The sequence below is a fragment of the Natator depressus genome, chromosome 2 (genome assembly GCF_965152275.1).
Source record: "Natator depressus isolate rNatDep1 chromosome 2, rNatDep2.hap1, whole genome shotgun sequence".
Taxonomy (NCBI): domain Eukaryota; kingdom Metazoa; phylum Chordata; order Testudines; family Cheloniidae; genus Natator; species Natator depressus.
Genome location: NC_134235.1, coordinates 177,751,209 through 177,769,790, shown reverse-complemented (window position 1 = coordinate 177,769,790; position 18,582 = coordinate 177,751,209). Strand labels below are relative to the sequence as shown.

The following is an 18,582-nucleotide window of genomic DNA, read 5'->3' as shown; positions in this document are numbered from 1 at the left end:
CTTTCCCCGCAGAGGCCCTGAATAAGTGAAGCCACACTTACTGCAAATGACCCCACCTTATGAACTCCTATGGTTCACCAGGTCAGCCTTTCAGTGTCTGCTGAGGCCTATCTCCCTAGTTCAGCAAGCTGTGTGCAGAGCACAAATGCAGTCAAGACAGTACTGGAGAATGAAATAGCCAGCAACATTAAAGTTCTTCATCAGCCTCTATTAGACCGAACTTAAGACAAATGAAGACAAACAAATCTGGGGCAACTAGTACAAGTAGTATGTTCCAAAAGTGTGGGTTTTAAAATTTCGCCAACACAAACATTAGAAAGGGGAAAAGATTGGTGAGACCATTACAAATCTATTTTTGAATAATTAAATGTAGCAACTTTTTAATCCATAAAAATACTTTGGAAAATTCTTTTAGGTTTGCCAAATTTGGTATTAAGCGCTTTCATTTTAGTCTGAAAGATTATTCAAATCGCTACTTTAAGTAAAAAATCTCAGTGCAACCTGAACTACAGAGCTGCTACCACCACCTCTATCTACAGTAAGTGGTATGGTAGTTATTTATTCGGCCACAGTATTTAGGACAAGACCTTCATAGTTATGTTTTCCCACATGATAATGTTTTGCAAACAAGATATAATTTCCTGTAGTCCATGCTGGTTTGGTACTTGGAAGCTGCTCATTAAGTTTGAAATATCTGGTTCATAGGGGATAAAGTTAAACAGCAAAAAAAATCAAAGGGACAGTGTAAATATTTCTAAGCCCCCAATCTGAAATATTAATATGGGTGCAAATGCCAAACATTAACACTGGATAGAAACTGCTTTATATATGTTCTATATATGAGCCACAATTTGAATTTTAACACCAACATTTTAAGAAGCATATCTTGTCTCATTAATGGCTGGAAGAGTCAAGGGTTACTCTACTACACAAAAAAAAAAATCAAACTGTTGCTATTAGAATGTATAAGTTATTTCTTGAAATTTATACCTTTATTTCTAATTCTATTTATGAAGATCAAGGAGTCTGTCTCCTGACAGTGGGACTGTATAGTAGGACTTCTGAATTAGTATTTTATGGAGACCATTCCACACAACTTTTCCTTTTTACATTTGATAAGCATGATATGGTAATTTGGTGTAAGCAGACATGAATTTACTAATCTCAAATATGTCATCAAGCTGAACTTCCAGTTTCACTGAACAAGTACAGCTTTCAAACATGCACGGCTCATGACTCATCTTAGCCATTAAACAAACTAACTCCCTATCACCAAGCCAACTGCTGAAAGTAGAGAAATTCATAGCTATACTCTTTCCCACCACAAAGCACACCAAAACTCATTTAGATTCAGTCTTTTTTTAATAAATTAATGTCATTCAAAATACAGTGCCAGAACATGATGCAGCTGAACATGCTAGTAAGGTTGTCATGAAGCACCTGTGTTCATGTTAGATTGGCGGCGCCCCGCTACTGCTAGTGGTTCCTGGGATTAATGCCAGAGCAGCACTAGTCATCTGCTCTCCTGCACACAGCGTACAGAATATTCCTGAACAATTCGCTCCCCCCCAAAAAAGTAAAAAACCTGATAGCTAAAGGATATCTATACACAATCACACTACAGTAATGCTTGTTATTAAATTAACAAAAAATAAAGACCTGGTTAATCCACACTAAAACTTTGTTTTACATTGGAAAAAATACATCAGCAGCAGGAAGTATTATACATGAGCCAATGTTACTGTAATACAGAATGTGGAGGCATTTATTGATTAAAGCTCCACACAGACCCGCACTATGAGTGGCTGGCAATTCCTATTGCAAGCCCAGCAATTTAAGTCCACATCTGGTAAACCACCAGCTGCTTGGAAGACCTGTATTCTAAACAGACAGGTATAAGTTAGTGAAAATAGAATACATGCACTTAATACACCTTGACTGAACCCGCAGTCATTTTGCCCTGCATGTTACCATACAAAGGAAGATCTACCCTTCCTACCACAGGTAGATCCATGGGATTTGTTTATTTTTCTTTTAAATGACGTTACTATACCGATACGGATATTGGTGTTAAGTGCAGCACATTCCATTACTTAGGCCACATTGAAAATTATATAACGAGCACTAAAGTAGAATATCCAGAAGTAGTTCAAATATAACTGGAAGATATTTTCAGAACAATTGTGACATACCATCCTAGCAACAGTAACTGCTGTGATTCTTCTTGAACTGAAAGACTTCATAGGACTAGAAATTAATTCTTCAGACAGTAGTCAGATGCTTAAGCTCATGATATACATACAGGTTTCTCTCAATCATCAGATAGTATCTCAGATTATGGAAGCATATCTGCTTATAAAAGTCACTGATTCATACTGAATGACTGCAAATGTTAAGTAGGGCATAAAAATACAATTATGAAAAACAGGTTTAATGTTTCAATTTCCAGCCCTGTTCTTTCATTAAAGTTTCTATTTCAAGGTAACTGAGCCAAGAAGCAGGTGTGCAGTCTCTAATTTGGGAGCTATACGGGTGGCAGGGTAACCATCTCCCCATCCAGCTCAAACTCATCAGCCCCATCTGGTGAAAAGAGATATGTTGGAGGTTTCCATGGGGACTCTTCAAGGCAAGATGGATACAGCTTACCTACAGTGCATCGGAAGTCTTTTCCTAAGTCCCAGAGCACACGTTCTGATATATGCTGTCGTAGAGACCACCGATCAAGCTCCAGATCATATTGGTAGGTGGCATACTTGGCTCTCTCATTCATGTGGGTTTCTCGTATGAAGACACATAAAGAATTGGAGATTACAACAGCTCTAACACAAGGGTCAGAATACCGTTTGGCAGGGATATTAGCTGCCATTCTCCATTCATTTTTATTCACATCATAGACTTCCACAGTTACGGAAGACCCATCTACAGTGCTAGTTGGGAGTCTTATACCAGAATTGCTGCCAATATGCAATCCTCCAATATAGAATATTTTGTCACCAAAAGCAGCAGCAGAAGCAAAGCATCTACTAGTTTGTCTCATAGCCATTTCTATCCAAGCATCTGACCTGGGAAAATAACAGTACATCAAGTTGTGGGCCATTACATAAATGCAGTTATGAACCGCTACTGCTGTACTCCACTGCCATGCACAAGGCAATGGGCTTACCATGGTCCATTCATCTTTCTCAGTATCATATCTTTCCACAGTTCTTCTGTTGAGTTCTCCACCTACGCTATCTCCTCCAATTGCATAGATGTATCCTTCACAGCAGACCAAGGATGGCTTTATACGAACAAACAACATTGGAGTCTTTGGAAACCACGTGTTTTGCTGTGCATCAAACCAGTAAAAGCAATTCACAGTTCTGAAGGCAGCCTGAAGTTTGCTAGTTTTACTGTGATTGGTTTTTGTGTTTTTCAGAGGAACTTGCCCACCTGCTATATAGATATCATTATCAGGAGTTACAAGTGTTCCAACCTTATGCAAGTCAGCAGGAGGATTGCAAAGCTTGTAAACTTTTTCTGCCTGGGGGCTATAACAGACAGAAGAGTAAAGACTACCAGGGTTTTCAGCAGCAGCTTCAATGAATATCATCATCTCCTCTTTAGTCATACCAAGTCTTGGTTTGAAAAATTTGGGCATAGATTTGTATAATCCTTGCACCACCACCGATTTATCATTAGGTGGTAATCCTTGAAACCAGGATCGCTGTGTTACTTCTGAAAGTGCATCAATTCTGATTTGGCTAAGAACAGAGGACAAATACTGTGATCGTGATTCTGTGTTGTATTCCAGCCATAACATAGCAGCTTCACGAACTGTCTCCTCTTTTTCCACATTTAAGTTGTCACTGCTTAAAACATCTATCAGTAGATCATGTGACAGTTGCATGAAAGCATCTTGGTGGTACACAGCAGTGAACTTGTGCTCTACCATTCTCTTAGCACTTTGTTTTAACTCTTCACAGCTGAAGAGATCAGCAAAACTTAGTAACCGCACACAGTTCTCTGCATTTATTTTTTTAATTAAATATTCTCGGCATCGCTGTAACACATCTTCTACCTGTAATGCAAAAAAAAAAAAAAACAAAACACACCGAACAAAAAAAAGACAACTTAAGCACAGTAGACAAAGACCTATTCCTTTACCTACAAACAAGATGCAAAAAAATACAAAAAAGGAAGAATGCTGCACTGACACTGCTAGTCACAACAGGTTTCTGAGCCAACACCACATCGTTCCTCCCAGAAAGATACATGAAATTTGACTACACAATATGATTTTTTAAAACACTGCCATGTTTACCTGACATGCAAATTGTTTGATCTTCTACCTGTTTGTGCATTTTACTTAGCTTCGTACAAAAGTAAAGTGCTAGAAATTGTGTTTAATTCTATTCCTTCAGAAACCATAAAAATAGGTAGGCTGTGGGATTATTCTGGTAATGGCTGCCCACACTAATATGAACAAACTTGATAGAATAATTTTTAAAAATTATTCTTTTTTAAAAAAAAGGAGACCGATGGGTATTTAATTGAAATTTAAGGAAAAAATTAGAACCAGATATTTTGGTACAGAGATTGAGCAGTTATACATTTTTACAAAAGTTATACAAAATACACATGATGTTCCTACCTGTAAGAAGCAAGCAGTCTCATAAAGCTGTTCTACCGTGCTGTCACTTATTGCCAAGTTACCCGTGTATGCATAAGTTATTATAATTTGTAAAGTGGCTGCATCCACATTCCTTAGATGTACATGTGTTTGTTTACTTTCACTTAGCCCACTCATGAACATGGCCCTGAAGAGAAAAATACCACATTAAGACTGTAACCTTAAGTAACTGCTTTATGTTATTTAGCCACTCCAACCAAAAAGGAGAAAGACACCTAAAAATTTCTTGTCATTTCATTCCAACTTTAAAAATTCCTAATGTGATTTTCCATTTACATTAATGTAGTACTTACCTTAGATCACGCAGCATTTAAGATAAATGTTTTAACAAAGTTTTTCCAATTATATTAGTAACTTCCATGTTCTCTATACATTAAAATATAGTACTCAATGTTTATGTAAGCTACCACATCATTTTTACTCCTGCGGGAATTCTGCACCAAAAGATTAAAAATTCTGGGAACAATATTTCAGAATTCTGCAAAATTCTACATATTTTGTCAAAATAACACAATATAATCATACCAGTTTCAATTATTTTTGGTCATTTCAAAATGTTTTTTGACAAATAGATTACTCACTAGGCATATTAATACAGAACTGAGTAATAATTCATTTAAACTACAATACAGAACCGCATTTCCTGCGCCCCTCAGAAGCAGTACAAAGGCTTGAGGGAGTCGGGGTAAGGGAGGAGTTGAGGGAGAAGGAAGCAAATTGCTGGGAAGGAGCCTGGGTGTGAACTTGGAGGGTTGTTGGGTATGGGTGGGAAAAGTATGGAACAGATTTTTTGGGAGGGGATGGGGAGGGATTGTTAGGGAGCTTCGCCCATGCAGACACTGGCTGACCCCTAGCCTCTCCCATTCAGTAAGGCACATCTGCCCCTGTCCCCATGCGTTCGTTCACCCCCATGTGTCCTTGAACCCTCTGTCCATGTGTCCCTCCACCCCCACTCAGACACCTACTCCCTCCATCCCCCTGTGGCTCTGTGCCACCTCCCAGCCACTCCTCGGGCCCTATGTGGCTCTGTACCCCCTCCCCATGTGTCTGTGCCCCCACTAAGCCACCCTGTCTCTGAGTGTTCCTGTACACACTCCCCCTGTCCCCATGTGTCTCTGTGCCCCCACTGAGCCACCCTGTGTCCCTGCATCCCCTCCCCATGTCTGTGCCCCCACTGAGCCACCCTCTGTCCCTATGTAGCTCTGCACCCCCACCCCATTACTGTGTGACCTGGCACCTCCCTCCCCCCTCTGCCTCCACTCCCATTCAGCCCCTGCCCCAGTCTGTCCTCCTGCACTAGCCCTTATGAGCCCCTGTCTACCCCCCGCCCGCCCCCCAGCATCCCACGGTATCTCCCCATAGCCCATGTCCTGACCTGGCATGATAGCCTGCCTGCCTTCGCAGTGCTTCTCTCTCTTTCCTAGCTGGCCAGGAGCTGCTGCTGTGTTCTATTGCAACAGTGCCCTCTGGTGGGCAAAAGGCGGAACTGCAGCAACATTTCAGCAGCTTTTTTCCCTCGGCCAAAAAAAAAAAAAAGCGCATGGCTCATTAAATATGTACATGCGCAGTAGCGCAGAATTCCCCCAGGAGTACATTTTAAACCATAAGCAGGGACTGACGTGACATGGTTGCATACTTTGCCAGAAAAATCTAGAAATATTTTATACTTTGTCATCTTACAACAAGGACAGGCGTGTTCTCCAGCAGAAGCTACTAGACACAAATGCAAAAAATGCTTTCTGAAAAATACATGTGGTTCTCATTTTGTTTTTTAAAGAAACTCATGTGGCTCAACCTTAACTTATGTTAGGTCAGGGGCATAGAGAGGTGCTTGGGTCAACAGAAGGGTACAACTGCCTTCCATGCAAGTCTTATGGCTTATTTACTATTTGTTAAACACAGTGGACTCTTTTCAGATTTGGAAGTCTGGCATATGTTTTTTCTGCCACTGTTTTTCAGAAATCAGTATTTGCATAACTCCCTTCCTAAGGCTGGAAGGTCAGCTTTAAAGTTTTTAAAAAGTGAAACAGTCACTAAAAGAGGATGGTTTTGAATCTTTCTTTACATATATAATACATACCACTTATATTACTTGCCTAATTTAATTCTGACAAGTGTTGTAAGCACCACAAATGCTATGCTTAGTTATTGTACTTACTGGCAGCTGATGAGACAAAAACTTAAGTGTTCTTTTATTAAATCAGTATTTACAACAAAAGAGTATAAAATTTTGCTTGTGCACAGTGTAGCATTAAGGGTAGTGTTGAAAACTTGAATATGTGAATGTTTGTCTTTAGATCAACCTTACCTTTACATTATAAAGATTTGATTTAAAAGACTATTTAAAATGAAAGCCAAGAAAATAGGGAAAGAGTGACACCATCACAAAACTTACATCCCTTCCATAGCCTGTGCCCAACTTCCCATTCTAATATATAAATCAAGCACATCTTAGAAAGAGGTCTGACTGCACATTCTAATCAAATACTTTGAGGGCTTTCATAGTTTCCAACACTGGCATCTTGTCATTACTAGCCATCCACAATGTGTGTTTGACCAAATTTAATGGCTTGTTATTTCTAGAATTGTTGCAACTCTGGAGCCAGTGACAAATACCATCTGAAAGCAGACAGAAGCATTATTAGTAGGCCTGTCGAGTGATTAAAAAATTAATTGCACAAACAATAGAATATCATTTATTTAAATATTGTTGGATTTTTCTACATTTTCAAATATATTGATTTAGGACTACCAATAGGGTAGTCCTAAATCTGCACATCAAAAATTGTTGAGAGACAGAATTGCCTTTCCTCCTCCACTAATAGGAGGCAATGGGTGGGGTGTGATAAGCTCCCCACTCAACCCCCAATCTTCCAGAAGCCAGAGAGATTCTAGGGCTTTAATATCTAAACAACCAGAAACTGAGTCCATGAGCAAGAGTCAAGGACAGCACCTTGTTATAATTTCCTTCTCCAGCAACTTTACCAAGGGAAAGAGATACGATAAGATTCTGGGCAGTAGGACTTCCCCATCAATTTTTGGATAGCAAGTTTAGTCCTTTTAGGCGACTAAGCTTTTTGAATCCTGCAGATGACTGAACAGCTATCAGGGAAAGGAAAGATCAGAAGTTACAAAACAAAAAGCATAATATTCTGCATGTGTAGAACAGTTTATCTAAAAAATGGAAAGGGGCACAAGTAAACAATGGAAGAATGTAAGAGACAATGCAGGAAAAAGGCAGACATATGAAAGTCAAGATTGGTGGTATATTGCATTTAAAAATTTATAAAATAGATAAAATGTACATATTGTGACCAAGTTCCTGCTCTACCTTGGTGGGTCTTGCACTTATTGGCGGACTTGCTCGCCTTGGAGCTTCACAGCAGCCCTCAGCTTGGCTGTTTTTCTGAATTCACAGTCCAGGTCGACTCCTCCTGTGTCTGACCAGGAGGTGGGAGGATTTGGGGGGAACCCAGGCCCGCCCTCTACTCCGGGTTCCAGCCCAGGGGCCTGTGGAATGCAGCTGTCTAGAGTGCCTCCTAGAACAGCTGTGTGACAGCTACAACTCCCTAGGCTACTTCCCCATGGCCTCCTCCGAACACCTTCTTTATCCTCACCATAGGACCTTCCTCCTGGTGTCTGATAATGCTTGTACACCTCAGTCCTCCAACAGTCTGCGTTCTCACACTCAGCTCCTAGTGCCTCTTGCTCCCAGCTCCTCACACGCACACCACAAACTGAAGTGAGCTCCTTTTTTAAAACCCAGGTGCCCTGATTAGCCTGCCTCAATGGCTTCTAGCAGCTTCTTGATAGGCTGCAGGTGTTCTAATCAGCCTGTCTTAACTGTCTCCAGAAGGTTCCTGATTGTTCTGGAACCTTCCCTGTTACCTTACCAAGGGGAAAGGGACCTACTTAGCCTGGGGCTAATATATCTGCCTTCTATTACTCTCCTATAACCATCTGGCACGACCCTGTCACATAATATTGTACCCCTTAAAATTGTTGTGCCTCCTTAAGCCATTTCCCTTGCAACCAGTAATTTTCACTGTGGATTGTAAGCTTTTTTTTTTCAGGCTAGAGGTGATTTTATTCAAGACAATCTTAATTTCAAGATTAGGGTCTGTTTCCTAACCATGTAGAAAAAAACACCACTGTACTTTGTTCCAGTGGACAGAAAAAACCTCCCACACCACTTTTCCCCTTTCATAAATCAGCTAGATGAGCAATAGGGGTTGGGGAAGAAATGGAAGACACTCCTTTAGAGTAGTTTGGGATCTGATATTCCCATTTTGTTAGGAAGTATCAGCCAAGATAAAACCATGTCAGGCTGTGTATGAGAGCGCGCCAAGCACTTCATAACTCACCAAGACTGCCTCCGACTCCCCCAAAGGAACGGAAGCAGTCACCAGCAGATTTTGTTGCGGCCACAACAGCCTCCAAAGCATGGGCAGAGATCGCAAATAGCAAAGATCACGAACAAGGTCACCTCCTAGACTACTGCACTGGGCAGCACAGCATGGGGTGGAGGTGATGAGTCCTCTGTGGAGAAAGAAGTGGTTCGGGACTATTTGGAAAAGCGGAACGAGCACAAGTTAATGGGGCCCAGATGCGCTGCATCCGAGAGTGCTAAAGGAGTTGGCGGATGCGACTGCAGAGCCATTGGCCATTATCTTTGAAAACTCGTGGCGATCCAGGGAAGTCCCGGACGAGTGGAAAAAGGCTAATGTAGTGCCCATCGTTAAAAAAGGGAAGGAGGAGGATCCTGGGAACTACAGGCCAGTCAGCCTCACCTCAGTCCCTGGAAAAATCATGGAGTAGATCCTCAAGGAATTCATTCTGAAGCACTTGGAGGAGAGGAAAGTGATCAGGAAGAGTCAGCATGGATTCACCAAAGGCAAGTCATGCCTGACTAATCTAATTGCCTTTTATGACAAGATAACTGACTCTGTGGATGAGGGGAAGGCAGTGGACGCGTTATTCCTTGACTTTAGCAAAGCTTTTGACACACTCTCCCATAGTATTCTTGCCAGCAAGTTAAAGAAGTATGGGCTGGATGAATGGACTATAAGGTGGATAGAAAGCTGGCTAGATTGTCGGGCTCAATGGGTAGTGATCAATGGCTCCATGTCTAGTTGGCAGCCAGTATCAAGTGGAGTGCCCCAAGGGTCGGTCCTGGGGCCGGTTTTGTTCAATATCTTCATTAATGATCTGAAGCATGGCGTGAATTGCACCCTCAGCAAGTTTGCAGATGACACTAAACCGGGAGGAGAGGTAGATACACTGGAAGCTAGGATACAGAGGGACCTAGACAAGTTAGAGGACTGGGCCAAAAGAAATCTGACGAGGTTCAAAAACGACTAGTGCAGAGTCCTGCACTTTGGACAGAAGAATCCCATGCACCGCTACAGACTAGGGACGGAGTGGCCAGGCAGCAGTTCTGCAGAAAAGGACCTAGGGGTTACAGTGGGCGAGAAGCTGGATATGAGTCAACAGTGTGCCCTTGTTGCCAAGAAGGTCAATGGCATTTTGGGATGTATAAGTAGGGGCATTGCCAGCAGATCGAGCGACGCGATCATTCCCCTCTATTCGACATTGGTGAGGCCTCATCTGGAGTACTGTGTCCAGTTTTGGGCCCCACACTACATGAAGGATGTGGAAAAATTAGAAAATGTCCAGCGGAGGGCAACAAAAATGATTAGGGGACTGGAACACATGACTTATGAGAAGAGGCTGAGGGAACTGGGATTGTTTAGTCTGCAGAAGAGAAGAATGAGGGGCGATTTGATAGCTGCTTTCAACTACCTGAAAGGAGGTTCCAAAGAGAATGGATCTAGACTGTTCTCAGTGGTAGCAGATGACAGAACAAGGAGTAATGGTCTCAAGTTGCAGTGGGGGAGGTTTAGGTTGGATATTAGGAAAAACTTTTTCACTAGGAGGGTGGTGAAGCACTGGAATGCGTTACCTAGGGAGGTGATGGAATCTCCTTCCTTAGAAGTTCTTAAGGTCAGGCTTGACAAACAAAGCCCTGGCTGGGATGATTTAGTTGGGGATTGGTCCTGCTTTGAGCAGGTGGTTGGACTAGATGACCTCCTGAGGTCCCTTCCAACCCTGATATTCTATGAAAGCAGCAGCTCCTCCCTGAAGTGCCCAGATGTTGCGCCTGAATAGTTGTTACCAAGGGCAGTGAAATGGGCTGCCTTGGTGTTTGTCCTGGGGGCTCTTGGCAGCTCCTCTGGAGACATGTAGGGCCAGCGTGCATGGCACAGGAGGCAGCTCATCAGTGGAGGCGGCTGCAGCATTTGGTTGCCAAGGCATTCCCCTGGGCAGCTCCCCCACTTCCGACTGGCCGGGGCATGAGGAGCCTGGGACTCCGCAGACAGCTGGTGAGTTCCCAACCCACCTTCCCCAGGGCAGGCTCTTGTTGAAGGGCCATGGAAGGCAAGGACAGAGGGTGAGGTTTGTCAGACCAGCTACCAGCAAGAGTTGTTGGCTGCACTCTAAGGCCACAAAATATTTTGTTATGAGAACCCCTACGCTACAGAGTACTCCAGAAGCACATCTTCAGAGATCACTGCCATCTTTGGCCAACCCAATTCTAGCTAGCTATAAAGAAAGGATGGATGGATGTGACCTCCCAGGTTAGCAACCAGTGATACAGAAGATCCATGGTCATTACTAACTTATCAATCAGTTCCAGATTCTAGTTTCAAGGCTTTCACTTCCAGGGCTGGACAGACAGAAAAATGTTTCAGTGGCATCAATATGCATGACTAAGCCCTGCTCCAAAATGCCAGTATAGGTTAGTTCTTCTTTCTAAAACTTGGTATGGAGAAATCCACAAAGATAGTATGAGAACTAAAAAATGCACCTAAGACAAACCCCTTTTAAGAGGGTAAACATAACAGGACCTAGTGGATTTAACACTACACTAGCAACACAGGAAAGGATTAGATAGCACTGGCACAGTAAGAATCTCAAGATTAAAACAATGCTTAATCCTCCATCCCGATGGATGAAGGATTAAGGATTACATGAAGTTGTAAGCTTCCTCAGAAATCCCTGCACTTAAAAGGAGCAGAAGACACTTGTTCAAGGAGCACAGAGAACAAGGAGCGTGTTGGGCGAGGTGATGGTCTCCTCTCAGTGGGGAATCCCTAGTCACTTTAGCCTATTTTAGAACCAGAAAGGACAATATATACTAAATGTCTAGCTTATCTGGAAAAAGCTGTTCCACATGCTGAAGACAGGAAATGAACTGCATTACACAGCCTGAATTAACCCCAGAATGGGGCTGCTGATGATGAAAAATTATTTCCTTTCTCCAAATGCTGGATGGTGATGCAATGTCCTTGGCTGGAATAAGTCATAAGATGCTAGAAAACCCTACTTTGACCTTTTAATGTTACTATTACTTGAAATATTTAAGAGCTCTACTATTCACTTCAGATTTCCAGCATTAACAATCTTTAAATGGGCTGTACATTCATTTTTAACTATGTACGTCTAGCATTGCTTACAAAACAATACAATATGCCTTTAACTGAATGAATGAATCATGATTTGAACACTTACCTGAAATAAGAGCTGCATGTTGCAAGAACCATCTTATGGCAGGGGAATTCAGTGCCCTCAACAATCAACACTATGTCAGTTAGCAATTGCTGTTCATAGAACAATTTTAACTGCTCCAGCAAGGATACAGCATATTCGGTATTGATCTGCCTTTCGTCCTGAGTAGACATGACTGCGTTCCATTAATATTTCCAGACTAGATTAGAGAAGCAAGGATCTTTCTGCAGAAGAAAGGTCAAATGAATGTTTCTGGTGTAACAAGAAGAAACTGCAGGAGCTGCTTGTAGCATTTAGAAATTATATCGATACATTAGGCAGTGTTATCTTGGACTGCTGTATCACGAATGTTTCAGACTTCAACCTACTACTAGGTCATCACGCACTGATTTGGTGTCACAATCTGTTCTCTCGAGACTTTTTCAAGAGTGTTTGCAGAGCTCCTGCTGAGATCTGTAATGGTGCAGCACATTAATGAGCAAAAGTGAGGTCTGAGGTAGATTTTGTGGAAACATCTCATGATCAGTGGCTGCAAGCAAGAAAATAAAATTGGTTGACAAATTAATACCTTTTAAAAGCACAATTTCTTCTTTCACAGTTCTCCTGCCTAAAATGGTTGCCATTATTTGAAATAGAATTTTAACCACAACACACACATTTCTAGAAAAAATACTGAAACAAGTACAAAAATATCTAAAGGTTAAAAATAAAGATAGAGAAAGGCAGAATAGTTTGTACATGATTTTTCTTCAAGTTAGGATCCTAGATCTATGAAATAGAACAGAAAAACACAATTTTACGTCAATACATCTCTACAGTTGAAAAGTGAAAATCAAAGTTGGATGACAAAGTTAAGATTCACTTGACAATACTGCATATTTATGGCTGTATTCCTCTTTCAGGAGTACCTTACATTCTTAAAAAAAATTAAGTGGTAGGAACTCCTTTATTTACTCCAGCTAATAGTAAAGATAGCAACCATCTATAAATTTAGGATTTGTATTCTATCCCAGCATTAACAAAATTCTTTTGTCTGCATTATGTGCTTAAAAATAACACACCAATATTTTAACATTAGAGATGCTAGCCTTTCCATATTTAGGAAACTAGCTTCCTATTATTACTCGTCATATTTCCCACATCCCACCCACCCTTCAACAAAACTACACCTGTCTATCTGTTTTGCATGCCAGATCTCATCTTTTCAGAAAAAAATTATACTATAGGACAAGTGGTACTTGGGACATGGGGTTAAAATATACTCCTACTTTTTTCTAATTTTCATTTGGGTCACTAAATATCTCCAAAATGGCTTCACCTAACTTTACACTTGACTTATCTTTCTAGATTTCAAGAAGTGTCTCACTATATGAGGAAAAAAGTTTTAAAGAGTGGTTCAAGGCAAGGAAGTTTCTTAAGGTATCTCAGGGCAAAAAAAATTCAAATTAAGGCTGGAAGAATCACTTCAGTTAAGAAGTCATAAGAATGCTATTGTATAGCATACTAGAACTTCTCATATTAAAGAGCCTGGAAGTACCAAGTTAAGACTCCATTTTACATAAAGAAATGTAATTGTACCATTAAGGTCACCTAAATACCCTTAGTAACAGCCTTCCAAATTACCTTATAATCTTAAAAATTGTAGAAGACGTGTTCAGTTTTCAGGTAGAATACTGAAAATGAAAAGCACTGGTTGAATAAATGCATCTACAATACCAAGATGATGCTTTGTTACTACATTAAGTGCTACAATTTTCAGATCTGGGCTTAGAACAGGGGTTCTCAAACTGGGGGTTGTGAGGTTATTACGGGGGGGGGGCGGCGGGGTCGCGAACTGTCAGCCTTAACCCCAAACCCCGCTTTGCCTCCAGCTTTTATAATGGTATTAAATATATAAAGTGTTTTTAATTTATGGGGGAGGGTGCACTCAGAGGCTTGCTATGTGAAAGGGGTCACCAGTACGAAAGTTTGAGAACCACTGGCTTAGAAAGTTTGTATACATATACAACTGCTCAGATGCAATGGCGATGGTCATTACAAAAAACTAAGCTATACAAATGGCCCAACTCCTTTAATGAGGAGTCTTTCTCTGGTCTGAGTCTCTGGTTTCATGACAAAATACCTAAAGAGGCACTGGTGGGGAAGAGTTGAGAGGCTAGAGTGAACTGGAAATCATATTCAAGCAGAATGATCTCAGTTATCCACTGATCCACAGCAGTTCCACATCAAGCTGCAACAAAACCAACCAAGTGACAAGATGTATTAAAAATAAGTGACTTAATTAAAAAAATCTAATACATTTTTCTTTTAAAAACTGCTTAACTTTGACGTTTGACAACCTATGTTAAAACTAATTTATTAAAATCATTTAAATTAAAGATATGTTGCATCAATGAGCTCTCAAAACTTTAATGAGTTAAAGGGTGCTGCTTTTTTAATTATATCCAGAACCGGGGAAAGATATATAACGTTTGGTGATCAACTCAAGTTCTATATTGACATGTCACTGTTATGGATGGCATTATCTGTTATTTTCAATCTTTATAATGGACCAAGTGCTGTGCTGAACAGAAAAATATTTGAATTTATTACCTTGGGTTTCAGTTTAGACAGGTGCAGAGAAAATAATTTTCTTTGTTTGGACAAGTTCAGTTAAAGTTGAGTAACAGACTGAGTTGAAAGAGCAGGAAACCCTGTTTTCCCTCTTCTCATGTATGAATAAAAACCAGGTGGGAGAGGATGAGATCTACTAATTCTAATAACTTGAAAACCATGGAGCCAGATTTTCAAAGGTATTCTAGGTGCCTTAAACATACGCACAGGCATCTAATGAGATTTCTCAAAAGCACTTATCCATATCTTTAGGCACCTTTGAAAATCTGGTCCAGGGTGACCAGGAACAATCCATCAATTCACTAACTACAATGAATACCTCCTCTTCTGCTTTATAAATCAGTTTTAAAAGCAAAATATGTTTTGACCAGCTTAGTTTTTCTTATTATCCAGCACATTTAAGACAATTAAAATAAATTTCAGTTTTCCCTTTTTAATAGAATTCCAATTTTCATCCAAATGCAGCTCACAAATAAGCAAAAAAAAAATCTAGTAAATAAGTATGTCATTCGCCATCTTCTAACAAAATGTAAGAGTTATGTGAATATATGTTGAGCTACATAACTGCTTAAATAAGCCTGTATAGCTGTAGCTCATGAAAGCTTATGTTCAAATAAATTTGTTAGTCTCTAAGGTGCCACAAGTACTCCTTTTCTTTTTGTATCTTCCTAGTTCACAAAGTATCACCAAATTTGGTATAAAAGCTATATTTAGTTGCAAATCAACATGCTTTAATATAGTTATACCAACCAATAAGAATGAACCTCTCAATGAAAATACCTGAAAAAATACAAATGCTAAATAAGAGTAAAATTGTTCATTTAAATTAATCAACCATGCCAACAGATCTCCATGACAAAAAGTGGAGCACGGGGAGAAGCAGAAGTTAAAACTAGCTCTGGACACTTGGGCAATATGTCAAATATGCAGCCTCGCCACTGAATAAGAAATAGGTGATTGATGAAGCAGTTCCATGCCTTAGATGTTTTCCTCTGCCTGTTCTGATACTGCCATGGCATCAGTTCTTGTAGAACTGTGTCCTAAAACCTGAAGACACCAGATAGATTGTGATACTGAAGGAGGAGAACATGGAGTTCCAAAGACCTAATAGTGGACTTTGAGACATCATATGAGCCAGAATATCTGAAATATTATACACACCACTCTTAAAACATGCTTGGACATCACTCAGTGGTTGCCAGTTTCTTCACTGTCTTTTTCTCCTCCACCTGGAGGAGGTTTACTAGAGAAAAATACATCTTCACAAACATGAAAACAGGAGAATACTGACAGCTTGGCGACTGGCCACAGAGATTACATCAAGAGGAGACTTTCTACCTCCACAAGTGAATCTTTCTAGCATTCTTATCCAATAGGAAGATCCAACCTGCCTAGGGACTTAGTTCACTGAGTCAGGATGTCCAGATCTGGCAGCCCATCATTAATGGGGAGAACAAATTTATCTTTCCTTGAGCTCTAGGATATTAACAGCCAGTCTCTTCTTGGCTAGCTGAAGTTTTCAATTCCAGAACCTCCATCATATATCTTAACTTCTGGAACTGTCCAAAACAGTATGATGATGAGATGAGAAATCCAAACATCTGAGTACAGAAATTAAGATCATCTTAAACTTTGCCGTCAGTGATGTCCTAGAAAAATTTGAAGATTGAAAACTATCTTATCCTCCCCATAAAAGACCTCAGATTGTAAGAGCTAAAATAATTTAACAGCAACTGCACCAACACAGCCCTTCTTCACAATCATACAGCCCAATTAAAAGATTCACCTTAGCAGAGTGGAGTTTGCTATTTGTTCAGTGTCCCAATCTTGTAAGGTAATGAGGGTACTACTCAGCATCTTGCAAAATTGGGCCTTGAGTGTCCATGAGCCGAACAATTACCCAAGTATGACTGGACAAGAACTAAAGTGTCTCCACAGGCATGCCTTCTATGACCAGATCAGGTTATATGACTTGCAGAGGTAAGGTAATTTTAATACGTAGTATAGAATTTTCAAATGCTTCTGTTTCTTGATAATTAACGTTCACTATAAGTTTCCTGACTTTTTAATGATGATCTCCCAACTCCTTAACTACAACATTCTTGTAAGGCTCTTTACCCTTATAGCCTCTCAGCCTTAATAAAGTTTGAATAGGAATAACCCTATTTGCTCTTCATCTGAGCCTTCCCAAGTACATTTCTGAAGTAAAGAGACCAACGGAAATTTTAAAAATAAATCTTTTGAGCTTTCATTATATCACAAAGCAGCAAAAAGAGTCAACTTCTTTTTTTTGGCTTTGCAGATCATCTGATAAAAATAGAAGAATCAGAAAAACAGATATAGTGTTATAAATCATAACCAAGTTTCAATTTTTTTCAAAAGCCACTAGTGCATGTGTCCAATCATCTTCTGTCTGCTGAAGGGAAAACTCAAAAGCCAAATGTTTAGGATGGGGAAATAATTTGCACATGATGGAAGACATCAAAACTATTCTACATCTTGTGCTAAGCATATTGTATGTTTAAGCTGTGTAGCCACATCAGAAAAGGAACCAGTATGTTATATTAAACAGCAATCAATAAGAGTCCAGTTAAAGCCGAACACTACTAGCAATCCCTCAAGTTACCCGACGCTTGAGCACTGAGGGAGCCTGGACGTCACCGCAAGCAGCAGCCCTGGGCATTGATGCCATTCGAGGTCCTGCCTACTCCAGGGTCGCTCGGACCAGAAAGCAGCGCCATTAGCTCCCAACGCCCTTCGCCCCAAAGGCTCCCCATCACCACTTTACAGGCAAGAGGGTTTCAAATCAAAGTTTCACATCCTCCCCACCCCCCGGACAATGGGCATCCTGTGCACGGCACCCTGCTGCGCCCGGCCCACTGCGACGCTGAGGGGTTACCCAGGCACCGCATCGCCCACCCGCCGTGAACCTACACCTCTCCCGCCAATGGCAAGGATCCCCCGAGCGGCCGGCCCCGTCTCCGGGCGCAGCCGGGCTGAAAAAGGGGAAAGCACACGACAACCCCTCCCCCCCCCGCACTCTTCCCCCCGGGGCCCGCCGCGCTGGGAGCCGGGCGGGGGCGGCCCGCTGCCTCCTCCCCGCGCTGGCGGCTGTTATTGCCGGACTGTTCCGGTGCCCCTCGCAGCCGCCACGCCGGGCGGGGCCGCACCGAGAGCCCCGGGGGCCGCACCCAGACCACAGGCCGCACAGAGCCCGACACGGCAGCGGCGCGGGGGCCTCCCACCCGGGGAGCATCGCCAGGGGGCCCTGGGCAGAGCCCGGGGGCTACTCCCCAGAACCGCTCGCACGGCCCAGGCCGCGGCGGAGCGGACGCTGCCCGAGGGTGGCGGGGGCTGGGTGCTGCGCGGAGGCAGGTCCGCAGTCTCCTTTCTCCTTCCCTCCCGTGAGAGGAGGGGGGGGGGCGAACGCAGCCGCCGCGTCCCCCTCCCGCGCCATTTCCCCTGACAAACCTCCGGCCGCCGATTCCGCTTCAGCCTCAGCGCCCGCGGGGAAGGATCCGGTCAAACCCGGGCTGCGGACGGAGGCGGTCGCGCGCGCGTTCGTTCTCACCTCCTCCCTCAACGGCCGTTAAGATCGGCGGCGCACGCCCCCGCCATCAGGCGCGCGCTCGGCTGTGGGCGGCAGGGAACTCGAGCCGCGCTCCCACCGTCCCGCCCTCCTCGCGCACTTCCGTTCCTCGCGCACATGCGCGAGAGAACCATCGCCC

General features: G+C 42.2%; 1 protein-coding gene across 3 annotated transcripts; it reads right to left on the bottom strand.

Annotated features, from left to right (window-relative positions):
• Window positions 1-1,353: 1,353 nt before the first annotated feature.
• KBTBD2 (kelch repeat and BTB domain containing 2) lies at window positions 1,354-18,564 on the bottom strand. Of its 3 annotated transcripts, none has more exons than XM_074945374.1 (4): window positions 18,426-18,564; window positions 12,245-12,770; window positions 4,634-4,799; window positions 1,354-4,060 (listed from the first exon to the last, which is right to left on the bottom strand). In XM_074945374.1, the coding sequence occupies exons 2-4, from the start codon at window positions 12,412-12,414 to the stop codon at window positions 2,525-2,527; spliced, it is 1,872 nt and encodes a 623-aa protein (XP_074801475.1). In that variant the 5' UTR covers window positions 12,415-12,770; window positions 18,426-18,564; the 3' UTR covers window positions 1,354-2,524. The 3 variants fall into 3 exon arrangements, with proteins under 3 accessions (XP_074801475.1, XP_074801474.1, XP_074801476.1); XM_074945373.1 differs by having other exon boundaries at window positions 18,326-18,535; XM_074945375.1 differs by lacking the exon at window positions 18,426-18,564 and adding an exon at window positions 13,865-13,885.
• Window positions 18,565-18,582: the final 18 nt, after the last annotated feature.

Coding starts and splice junctions, on each gene's coding strand:
- KBTBD2 (XM_074945374.1), bottom strand. CDS start 12,414: ATGTCTACTCAGGACGAAAGGCAGATCAATACCGAATATGCTGTATCC. Junction 4,800..12,244: donor ACATGCAGCTCTTATTTCAG/GTAAGTGTTCAA, acceptor TTTTCTCTTCAG/GGCCATGTTCATGAGTGGGC. Junction 4,061..4,633: donor AGACTGCTTGCTTCTTACAG/GTAGGAACATCA, acceptor TTTGCATTACAG/GTAGAAGATGTGTTACAGCG.